This window comes from Narcine bancroftii, chromosome 2, assembly GCF_036971445.1.
Source record: "Narcine bancroftii isolate sNarBan1 chromosome 2, sNarBan1.hap1, whole genome shotgun sequence".
Lineage (NCBI taxonomy): Eukaryota > Metazoa > Chordata > Chondrichthyes > Torpediniformes > Narcinidae > Narcine > Narcine bancroftii.
Window position 1 is genome coordinate 24,838,515 of NC_091470.1, and position 12,550 is coordinate 24,851,064.

At 47.2% G+C, this 12,550-nt stretch overlaps 1 protein-coding gene across 1 annotated transcript in view; it reads left to right on the forward strand.

The window, feature by feature from the left end:
- The first annotated feature begins 10,415 nt into the window (after positions 1–10,415).
- bcl11ba (BCL11 transcription factor B a) overlaps positions 10,416–12,550 on the forward strand; it is a 220,383-nt gene continuing 218,248 nt past the window's right edge. Inside the window, 1 exon segment of the mRNA XM_069916156.1 lies at positions 10,416–10,670. Coding sequence (XP_069772257.1) covers positions 10,616–10,670 — 55 coding nt within the window. The 5' untranslated portion in view covers positions 10,416–10,615.

A 12,550-nucleotide genomic window follows, 5' to 3' on the forward strand; every position in this document is an offset into this window, starting at 1 on the left:
AGGACCGCCTAAAGAAATCTCTTGGTGACTGCCACATTGACCACCGCCAGTGGGCTGATCTCGCCTCAAACCGTGCATCTTGGCGCCTCACAGTTCGGCGGGCAGCAACCTCCTTTGAAGAAGACCGCAGAGCCCACCTCACTGACAAAAGACAAAGGAGGAAAAACCCAACACCCAACCCCAACCCACCAATTTTCCCCTGCAGCCGCTGCAACCGTATCTGCCTGTCCTGCATCGGACTTGTCAGCCACAAACGAGCCTGCAGCTGACGTGGACATTTACCCCTCCATAAATCTTCGTCTGCGAAGCCAAGCAAAAGAGAAGCGAGAAATAGTAGCTGAACAGATAATCAGGGACCCTCTTTGTAGTCTTCCATGTAAATTCTGTAAGCCAAAAAGGCTGCATTTTTATGACATTTACTTTACTACTGTATTTATATGACATCTTTCACAGCCCAAAACATTCCAAAGTATTGGTTTGTGTCCCTTCAGTATATGTTTTTTTTTGCTCATTGTAACGATGAAGGAAATGTTGGAATCATTTCATACTATGCAACTTCTCACAAGGACCAATTCTTCTTCTTTTTTGTGACAATGGATTATACAACAATATTGATCAGAACTTTTAATGAATTATAATGAGTTACCTGCAGTATCTCAAACCTGGGTAGTTGTATCTGTAGCCCCTTTCACATTTGCCAGTGATCCCAGGAATCGGACGCAAATCGGCCCTTAAAATGGCAAGTGTGAAAACGAAATCTGCTCAATGCCGGCGTCATCATCCCGGAATTGCCGGCCTCAACCCCTAACACAATCCCCGGCGTCTTTAGACGCCGGTGTTGGGATCAGGCAAGTGTGAAATGGGCAATTGCATGGCAGGCACTTCCTATTAAAGGCAGACCAGAGCCAACGTCCTGGTTAGGAGTGGCCTAGTGTGAAAGGCCAAACCCCCATTCCTATCCCGGGACACTGAACGGCCAATTTACTGGGATACAAGCGTGAAAGGGGCTGGTGATGAAACTTCATATATAAACTGATGAGATTTTTTTAAAATTCTTTTTGGATGGTGTAGAGTTGCCACTTATTCAGCAGACAGTTGGTGTATTTATTTTTACAGGCAGGCCACTTGAAAATGTGACAAATGAAGAATAGGCAAGACCAGGAGAGGCTTTTCTAATCCATCTGGTGTTGCTGTTGATAGGAGCTTTAGTTGTAACAGAGGCAAGCATCCACCATGAACTGGTGCTAGTCAGATGGACGACCATCCAATACATCATATCACTCTCGAGTAATTTTTTTTAGTTGTCCTCAACTATTTTCAAACTCGCACCTTCTCACTTGGCTCCTAAAATAGCATGGTTGTGTATCACAGACCAATAACAATGTGATGGGTTGTCGACAGCCCTCTAAAATAGCCTATCAATTTGATTGATTCAAGGGACAATTAGACATGGACAGTAAGGGTTTATTGACAGCAATGTCCATACCTTGTGGACAGATAAAGTAATAGAAGTGGACACACCATTCAGTGTAGGACTAGGTGGTGTTAAGACAACATTCACTGGTAATTTTGCTGTTCTTAAGTTTAGACCCACAGCACAGTAACAGACCCGCCTGGCTCATAAGCCCGTGCCACCCAAATTAAACCTACAACCCCCCCCCCACCAATGTTTTGGAGGGTGGGAGGAAACCGGAGCTCCCGGAGTCATGGGAGAACAAATAAACTCTTTACAGAATAGTGCTAGATTTAAACCTGGGTCTCTGGCACTAGCCACTGCACTAACCATGCCACCCTCTTCATGGTTCAGAAGCTTCGCTGCTTCTCCGCTGCTCTCCTGCCTCATAATGTGCTGCTGTGAAGTGAAAATAACTTCTGAGTGGGATGCAATAGTTTTAATGCATGAGGGCCTATTAATTGTACAAGGACAACTGGAAGCGAATGGCACCAAAACATATTGTAATTATACAAAGAATAATAGGTACCTGGGGGTAAGTTACCAGCTGTAACCCAATTAAGGGGCTTGGATGACATCATAAATCATTGCAATGAAACCTGAGCAATTGGTAAACAGAATCGGAAGCCTGAGATCAGGTTGCAGCCCTTTAAAGATTTTTCTTTTAATTTATTTAGAAAATATACACATTAAAGCTGTGCTGTCAGCATCCACAGAGTTGTTATGGGCTGGGAGTCTTCTTTACTATCCACTGTTGGACATTAATGAGCTCGTATGACTCTTAGAATAATATTACTAACTCTTTATGATGTAATTACACCTTTATGTGACTGACAGAAGGGTATTACAAGGTTGTCCATTTAAAGGAGGTGGCAATTTTATTTGTAACAGAGGTGGTACCATCATTTTTGCTTTAGTCTTTTGCTGCATTTAAATAACATGGTTAAAAAAAAGATGTTTAGTTTTGATCATTTCACTAATGCTCGATCTGTGCAGAGATTCCTCGGGATACTTGGTGGGACGGTTCCATGGTGATTATTCGTTATTTACAAACCAGACAGCAAGTGTTTAAAAGCTATTTCCATCTAGGAGCCAATGCCTTTCACTCCCACATGGCGCCTGGCCTATGGCCACTTGGAAATCCTTTCCAGTTGAAAACCAAGGTAAAAACACAAAAGCCTGAAGACGCCGTGATTGAAGTAAAAACACAATCCTGGAGAAACTCAGCAGGTCAAACCGTGGATTTTATATAGCAAGGATAAAGATACAGAACCAATGTTTCAGGTTTGAGCCTATTGATGAAAGGCTCGAGCCCAAACCTTTACATATTGTATTTTTATCTTTGTGATATAATGGACAGTGACCTGCTGAGTTTCTCCAGCCTTGTGCTTTTACTCCAGTTGAGAACAGCTTGAAACATCCTTATTCCCTTTGCATTGAACTGAATTGTTTACTTGTCAAGGGTACCGAAGCACATTAAAAAAAAACATCGTTTTGCCTGTCCCCCATGCAAGTCAACCCAGAGTCTCTCAAATAAACAATGTTTTAATGTCAAGTAGTGCATAGAAGAGAGAGAAAAACAGCCCAGAGAGAGACCCATTTAAGAGTCTGATCGCAGCAGAAAGAAACTATCTTAGAATCTGAAGGGTTGTGTGTTCTAGCATGGTATTTTCTGCCCGACAGGGCAGAGAAGAGATGATGGGATTGGTCCTTTAATATGCCAGTAGCTTTCCTGAGACATCGAAAGGTACAGATCTAGTCGGCGGGAGAATAGCAGGTTGGTTTGCGTGATGGCCTCAGCTCCAGCCCACAGTTTCAATGAACTTTTTTGTTAAGTTCTAAAATGTGAATGCTGTAGACGCGAGTGTGTGAATGGCTGGCAAAATAAGCGCATGTAAAATCCCAGGTAACATTCCTGCTTCATGATAAAATTGAGTCGTCGCCCCCCTCCCTCGGAATGGCAAGCAAATCCCTCAAAGAAGAACTTTTCAATGGAAAGCGTTGATCTTGAAGTGGAATCACTCTCGAAAGGACTTGGAGTTTCTACAGGGATCTCTCTCTCTCTCACACACACACACACAGATTTGGGATTTAACGATCAATGGGAAAGGCGCTTTCGAAAAGTGAAATCTGCCTGCAATATTTTAGAAAGCTGAAGAGGCGAGCGAGCGAGAGAGAGAGAGAGGAGGAGGAGGAGGAGGGAAGCTAGTTGCTAAGTGAGGTTTTTAGTCTGCTCAGTGTTTCAATCGCATGCAGTCGGGATGAAGGGAGTCAAACCCCAGGAAGAGCCCGTGTTCTGCAAACATACATACTCCAACCCCATTCTCCTGCCACGGATCTGAGCTCTCCTGCCGCCCACTGCCAACACTGATTGATGAACACGATCCTGTTGGATGGGACGCCGGCAGTTTAACAACTCCACCCGCCCATCTCGTTCGCTCCCTGACCAGTTCTTTCTCGTTTTCCCCTTGAACAGTTTCCAAGTTGCGTTCACCTTAAAAGGACACTCTTTAACGTCGTGGAGAAGGACTGCGAGGGAACGAGCAAACTTGATGAGAGTGTGTTTATCAGATTATATTCCCCCCCCCCCCCACCTCACCCCCCGACCACCCCAGCACTGCAACCAGAATATTTGACGAATTTGCATCGGCACTGAACTTTTATCCCATGGACAGTGAGGGCAGGGTCGAAGCAGATTCAGTGCGCCCGGACGCCGCGCTAACGAGCGGGAACCGAATGATCAAGGGGGGGGAATTCAAATTAAAAAAAAATTGAACAGGGACGATTTCAATTTGGCTGACGGTCGTTTTGCAGTCTTGACGGCAAAGTCCTGGTGCAAATGGTTAGTGGGCACGGTGAACCGTGGAGACCAGCCACCCCATTCGGTAATAAGTGCAGGATCCCGAAATAATAATTTTAAAAAAGTCGGAAATAAAGAAAATTCCAAGGCACTACGCCAGAACTTCGCGAATGCATGTTTCTACGGTGTATCTCCAGCTTTAAAACATGACCCACGTCCATCACTGTGGGCTCCCAGTGCCAGCTTCAATGCTACCGCGAATTAGCTCGTGTTTATGCGTGCACCAATGTATTGTCATTGACTGGGTGACCATGTACAATCTGAGTCGCTTTCCAGCCTTTCTTTGTTGTCGAAATCGAACCGAAGCGCTGAAAAGAAAGAGCATCGCGCCGACGAATTCTCTTTTTTTTTTGGTTTTACATTATCAGTAGCCGCCGACTTTATGTGGGGTCCGTGAGCACGAGTTTATATGTTCGTTTAGATTGGAAGGAAGAATATTGGAACAAGGAAGCGACTGCCAGCGTGCAGCAGTTCCTCGTTTAAAAGGAGAGGGACCTGCAATTTCTGTTTTAAAAATCCATTGTATTAAACGGAGAATGATTTCTGTACTGATCTACAGATTTACCACATTACACTACAGGACACAAGGCATCAAATAAAAAAAGGAAGCCTATTGCAAAGGTTTTCTGTCATTCTCATGAGATACATATTTGGAGAAATGCTCAGGGTCTGGAGCGTTTAGCCACTCATTTTTTTTGGAGGGGGGGGGGGGAGAGAAGGTTGTGTGCGGGTCTTCGGGGACGGGCCGGGATCTGGGTTAGTGTGTCAGATTTAAACCCACGATCCTTTGGTATGAAGACCAACGTGAAACCCAGTCCACATTCGCCTCACTCTCATTCATTCCAACACTCCCGCGCCAACATAATGGAAATGAGAAGCAAACATTTACTCTGCAAGACAATAAATTCCTTGCAAAACGTTTGCAACTTCACTTCGGGCCCTTGCTCTCATCGCCAATGTGTATTCGGAAGGAGAGAACCCCATTCCTTCTCACCTATCTATACATAATGAGCAAATTGTGAGTGTGTGTTTAATTCCGTGTCTATTTTAAGGATGTTCCGCGCTTTGGAAACTTCCCCCTCCCCCCAAAATAAAAGTTTTGGTAATATCACCAACCATGTTTCGAGCGAGGCTCGAAAATTTAAATTCATTCTTTAAGAAAAAGATCACCCCTTTCTAATAAATGAACAGCTATGCAGGGCTGGGCTCGGACAGCGAGCAAGGTGACGGGGCGAGTGAGTGTGCACAATGTAGGCTCTTGCAGGCAAACATCTCCATTTAGTTTTCCTGAAGAAAACAGCGAGTGCATTTACTGTAGAGCGTTGATTACCGATGTCGTTGTGACAAGTAGTTCTTTCTCTTCGCCTGCGTGTCTATTGTCTCGGAATGAATGCCTCACAACGTGAGCTGTGTTTGTCGGTTTGCAATTACAGAACAGCCTCCCCAAATCGATCATACGACGGGATTGGACAGCAGAGAAAATAGTTTGGGCCAGGTACGGCGCGCTGTTCCACTCCACGTTTAATTCCTTCCAGCCAGGGGATCAAATCCAGTCGATTTTGCCATTCAAAATTTAGATGTGGGACTTCCCGATTCGCGCCAGCTCCCTGTCCCACCGGTCTATCAATCAAAAAAATAAACCGGGCTTGAAACAGGAGCCGAATTTCCAAACTCTTCCCTCCCTTACTACCCCCCCCCTCTATCTCTTCAGCTACCCTGCCCTGTGGTCACTTCTGATGTTTGCTGTGCCCCCATTCATCGTGATGCTGGTTAGCATCGTGGCCGTTTCGGAAACTCCACTTGTTCGATTCCTCTTGAGTGGCCATGGGTGGCAAACACTGGGTCGCGGCGGTGATGGTCAGACCTCGTCCCCCTACATCACACCACGGGCCATCCGTCAAGGTTTTAACAGCCTCCGTGTGGATCTTACTTTAGGTGCATCTATTCTACTTAACCATTCGAACTGCGCTAGCGCAGGGGAAGGGGGGGGGGGGGGGTTACATTGCAGCGATCAAACTATCCAAGTATTTTTGTTGCCACCGTGCATTTTGACGCGTGAGATTCCTGAAGGAAATCACAGCCCAAAACCTCATCCGTCAAGGTTTTCATATTGCATATCTATTTTTTTTAAAGACACCACTTTAACCCCTTTTGTGCATTTCTGCTTGGTGAATAATCCAAAGCAAATCTCACACATTTCCCAGAAAATAAAATGTTTATTGTTGCTTGCAGGGAAAGCCGCTCATCCAGTGGGGTTACACAAATGCGGCAGCTTTTCTGCTTGGGCCCATCCCCGAATGTAAGAAGTACAATAAGCTATTTTGCAGGAGCTCTTATCAAGTCCATTTCTTTTTCTCTCTCTCGACCCAATCGTTTGAAGGCAGGCGATCAAAACGTCCGTCGAAGGCGTGCATTGGCGAGGTGGAGAGGATATGCAAAGTTTCGGACCGGTGCTTGTCGCTGAGGGCGCGGCCGACAAAGTTGGAAAGGTTACATCTGGAGGTCCACAGTTGAAGCAGAGCGGGAGGTGCTGAGGGACAAAATATTGAGGAGTGTTGGGGGGGGGGGGGGGGAAGGAGAGAGAACACTCAGTCATTCCTTAAAACTGCCCGATGCTGGCCAAATGACGAGGAAGCGAGAAGTTGAGGGTAATAAGTCCAGGTGTGACAAGAGGATGGACAAGGTTGTCACACAGGAAAGTCATAAAATAGACCACAGGAAAATCTAGCTAACTTCCACCGAGGTTGGTTTACAGGTGTTGGCGTTGAACCGAATGCCCGACGTTGCGATTTGTTGCTTTAACTAGAGAGAGCAGAGAAGAAACACACATTTAAATCGCAGCATATGTTAAAAGCCGCAGCTTTAAAACATGACAAGCCCAATGCTAACTTAAACAGCTGTTGCCAGTTCTGCAGGGCACAAGTTAGATGCATGGCATCGCACAGTGTGTTTCCTTGTCAGTTTTAGTCATCTTTCTAATTGTTCAGTTAAAAAGGATCGGATGGGTTGGGTGGGAGAAGGTGAGGGGGTGGGGGCGCAGGTAAAAGCATTCAAAAGCAAAAGCCATGGCAGCAAAAGATAGACGCGAGGAGTTGGTCAATGTGCAACTGTGTTCTGAATGTAGAAGTGCATTTCACTCTGCTTTTTTCATTTCAGATGGGGTAGGGAGAGGAACATGAGTATCTTACTATCCAGTTAATTTATTTTCCAACTCCACTTTTTAGCAGATCCACTTGCTGATGTTGCAGAGACAGGACAGATTTGTGCTACAGACACACACACGCCTACTTATGAAAATATTATTGATAGAGAATTCAAAATCCCAGGGCCCGTGTCTACATCGTCTGATTCACCTGCTATTATTTCCTCATTCCTTCCCCGCTTAGCCAGGTGAGACCGAGGACAGTCGGCATGGCGACAAGTCAACGGTGAGGGGGGCAGAGGAGACTTAGAATAGTCAAGCCCACAGTTGAAACGGCGTGGAACAGAGAAGTCGTGTAATAAACAGCGGGCGCGATTGGTCTGAACGCCACATTTATGATCCACGTTTTAGTGTATTTTGAAATCTCCAGGAATTATGTGTGCCAAACATAGAGGAATATTAAAAATAAAACTCCCTGTGTTTGTCATCATTTCTATGAATGTTTTCATGAGGGGGGGGGGGGGGGAAAGACTGGAGGTGAGAACTTGCAAACTAGGCCATTTGTTTGGCTGCAAGGCCAGGCGACAATGCACTCAACCACACTTTTGCCAACACCAGCTTCAGAGCCGCGTCCACTCTCCTAGGCGGCAGCTGAGAGGGAGATGCGCTCGGGATACAGGAGCAGGCATGCCCACGATGTTCAATTTCTTTCTAACCAAAGCCGTTCATTTCACTGTGACCGGTCTCCCTTGAGCCAAACGGTCAACGACCCGCCAGCGTTTGCCCACCTGTGAGTTAGGGACCATGTGGGGGTTGCAGTGAGAATGTTCCTAACCTCACACCCACTCAACTCCCCCCTTCTTCAATCCACCCGCTTCCTCCCCCCCCCCCCGCACCCCTTCCGTCTTCGAGAAGCTTACAAACGAGACATTATCTGGTACCAGGCAATATTTCGCCGGGCCAAGACAGTTTCGCTCTCCCTCAAACCACTCTCGGCGTGAGCAAAACAGTTTCCAGTCGCCTGATACTGGCCAGAAGGTGAGAGGGCTTGTGAATAAAACAAACCTCTTGGCAAGAAATGGGATGAAGGAGCAATCACATTTCCTTGCTATTGAAATACCGTGCAATTAAATTGTTTCCCCTAATCTATGTTCTGTTCATTTGATTCCGCTGCCACCGCCCGCAACACAGAAAGTAGCAAAGTTAAACGCCTCTGTTTGGTCGCGATGTGCCGGAACTTCAAATCAACCCAATTTCATTGAGTCAGATCAATGAAGGTAGAAGGTTAGCCATGCTCAGGTAGGAGTCTTTTCAGTCGACCCCGTGGGGTCGGGATGTGCGCGACCGAGATGATACTGGGGTAATCATCGAACAAATATTCCCCTGGTGTCAACCCATCCCCACTTGTGCGAACGAAATACACTTGCCCAGCCACACTGCGGATGCACGCGTGCCCGTGAGTCCCTCGCGGTGGTTAAATCTTTTCCTTCAAGACTCAAACTCCTTCCGAAAAAAAAATCGGAAGTTTTCAAAGCTGCACCCCGCCCCTCAATATCAGGGCGATCTTATACTATTTTCTTTCAAAATAAAAGGTCTAATTTCAAAGGGAACATTGTCCTCCAGAATATCTAAGCTATTCAATATTGCATCTAAAGATAATATTGATCAATACTGACTGAGGTGTGGCTTTGTACGGAGGAAGTCTATTATGTTAATCGTCAATCAGTGGCGCGTATTTGTCTCTTCTCGTCCTTACCACAACCAGAGACGAGCGATGAAGATATTCTGCCTCAACACCAGTTCCCCTCCCCATCGTAATTGATAACGTACGCTGTGTATATTTCCCCCCGTCTCTCTCTCTCTCGCCTGAAAGCAAGATTGGATACGAACCGTGTTAATTGCTGGATCCCAAAGCAGCTCGTTTCTCGCCGTCGTTTGTGTGGACGGAAAAATAAAACTCTTTCACACAAATGAATAGGTTGGAAGCTGATCTCAGTTCTGGGTGGAATTATGCGTGAGGCTGGATCCCGGCTGAACGAATGTCTTCAGTGTTTGAATTGATTATTACCCCTTAAGAATAACGTCTCACAGGGAGTGGGGTGGGGGGAAGGAAGCGCTCAGAAAGAAACACGTTGCAGTTAGGGGGTCGGTCCCCGTTCGAAGGGTTCTCTGGAAGAGGGTTAAGTAGAGCCACCACGTTTTGTATCTTGTTTCCCCCCCCCCCCCTCCTTCCCCAATGGATAAGAACAAAATATGTCAACCACTGAACGAAGCAGTTGCTGCCAACTCTCCGATCAGCCCCGTGTGTATTCATTGTGCGTGAGTCCGAGGCAGGAACAATGCGCTCCGCCGGCAGCCGTGAAGCGATGCAGTTGTATTTCCTTGAGATCGCTGTGAGAAAGCCTCCTCAGGTTAACCCGGAGGTACGTGCGCGCAGACGAAGGTGGGGGGGGGGGGGGGGGGGAAAGACCCTCCCCCCGCTCTTGAAGTTAGTGAAATGCACCATTTGGAAGAAAATCTTTATATTAACCCCCACCCTCCACGCTTCCCTCGACCGCCCGACTTCGGGGTCAGAGCTTAACTTTCGGACGATCCATTTATAAAGTTTGCAACCCATCCCTGGACATGCCACAAAAAGTTTTCCAACAAGAAGAAACCCCACTTCTCCCCCTCCCCATTAAAACATTTCTCCTCCTCTCTCTCCCACCAATGCAGAAATCAGCCTCGATGCAAAGACATCAGGTCCCCCGTCCCCCCCTGAGAGAGAGGGATGGAGTGAATGAAAGGCTCCAGTGTGATAGCTCTGCCAGTAGTAGCCCTCATCGAGCTGGCGGCCAATTCACCGCCTTGACGTTCAAGTTCGCGGGCGCGTCACGTCCGCACTTGAACTTGACTGTGGAAGGGGGGGGGGGGGGGTGTGCGCTTCGCTGCCGGGACGCGCGTGTGTTGTGGGTGATGTGTGTGTGCGGTAGCTGCTCTCTCTCTCTCTCTCCCTCTCTCTCTCCCCCCCCTCTCTCTCTCTCTCCCTCCCTGACGGCGATCCCACAATCCATCTCCATCCGCCATCTTTGCATTATTTCCAATTTATTTTCTGTCAGGGGCTCTGATGAAGATATTTTCCCGTGGAGTCTCCGTCTCTCCGCTCCAGATGTGACCGACTATGTCTCGCCGCAAGCAAGGGAACCCTCAGCATTTAAGTAAAAGGGAATTTTCGCGTAAGTAACCCCCCCCCCCCCACCCACCCAGCAGAGAGGGAAAGAGAAAATAATCATTTGGAGGTAGCTTTGCAAAAGAAGAGAAAGAAGAAAGATTTATTTTTCAATGAGATGCATCTTATTGAAGTCATATTTATTGTTCTTGCATTTGGCGGTGGGCAAGGGGCAAAGGGAGGTGCATTGTACACTTTGCGTCCAGTGCTCAGGATGGCAAACCAACATTCAGAGTTTTATTCTGCAGAGTTACTTTGGCGAGTCGATTAATTGCGCTTTCATCGATGTTTGGGAAGCCAAATCTGTCAAGCCTTCGTGGCACAGCGTGGGGATCTGTCTGTGTGGAGCAACTGGGCTATTTTCTTTGGACTCACAGTATCTTCTCCCTTTAAACCCCCCTCTCTTTTCTCGACCTCGTCTGTAACAGAATTGTTGTTGGTCCCCCACCTCCCTCAAAGTTGGTGCAATGGACAATCCATTTCTCTCCACGCGTGCCCCGCTTCAAGGGTTTATCTTGTAGAGAGGGGGGGGGGGATTTGTTTGAAACGGGGGGGGGGGGGTTAAAGAAAATGTTTGCAAACTTGCAAGTGCGAGACAGGTGGATGGAACGCGGCGGATGGCCAAATAAGTAGAAAGTCGGATTATTTATGGTTTTTATTCTGTTAAAATTTAAATAAATTTCTCCGTCTCCCACCCCGAAATGACCATTTTTAAATAAAAAAAAGAACCTGAACCCACTTCGCTGCGGAGGCAGCCAGCCCACCTCCCCGTGCGATCCCCCCCCTCTCTCTCCTCGTATCGTTCGCCTGAAATTCAAGGGGATTGGAATTTTTTCCCCCCTCCCCGAAATTAATTGCGATTGAATTTCATCCTTGCAAAGAGAGAGAGGAGGGGGACCCCCCCCCCCCCCCCCCCCCCATGTTTCTTGTTTGGTGCGTCTCCGTGCAGAGGTTGGAATCTCAGTTTTGTGTTGCTGTTCAGGATCGGTTGCATTTTTTTTTGCAAACGGGAGAAAAGGTAAATGCATTTAAATAAGGACAGAGCCTGCATTTTGTGGATGTGAAACTGCTTCAGTGGGAGGGGGTGCAAATCCCAGGCGGTTTTTTTTGGGGGGGGGCTATTTCTTAAGTGCATTTGTACTAAAAGACGCTCTTCTCGCTGAAACGCTTCCGTCTTTATAGGTTTCTAACGCGCAGAGATCAGTAACTCGCTACAAAGGTAAACGAGTGTGAGGGATTGCAATTCTTAATTTCTTTTGACAGCGCGTTGTTTTACTGGGGAGGGAAAGATTAGACGGGAAATAAAGGACTTTTCCCCTCTGGAGTTTGTTCTTAGCCAAAAAGGTGGACGCGACAAATAAATGATTTGGAAGCCCCGTCTAATTTTTTTTCTGCCCCTCCTCCTCCACTCTCTCAAGTCTCATTTTAATTTTCAATGCACATCAGTGGGCTCAGAAATGTCTCTCACTCCCCTTCTCTCCCTTCCCTCGCTCGCTCTCCGGAACAGGAGCTCCCCGTACCTTTGACCATTGGCGGAGGTTGCAGGCTCTCCGGCCGCTCCAGCCTTCACCCCCATTCCTGGGCGTCCAAACTTGCGGCAAGTCGGTTTGCGATCCCCTGCCACACGGGGGAAGGGGTTGACTTTTCTGCTTCGGATGGTGCTGTGTCCGGGGGGGGAGAGGGGGGGGGGGTGGTGGAAATCTTTTAAAATGCAACTTATAAGGTGGGTTTTTTTTTGGGGGGGGGGTTGATTTTGTTTTGCTTCGTGCTTTGGTGTCGAAGCGGGAGGTTTTTGATTGTTGCAACGTTTTTAAATCCAAAAGCATCCTGTCTCATTCACCCGGGGAAGGCGACAGAGACATTGAACTTGGGCTTGCACCCAGGTCT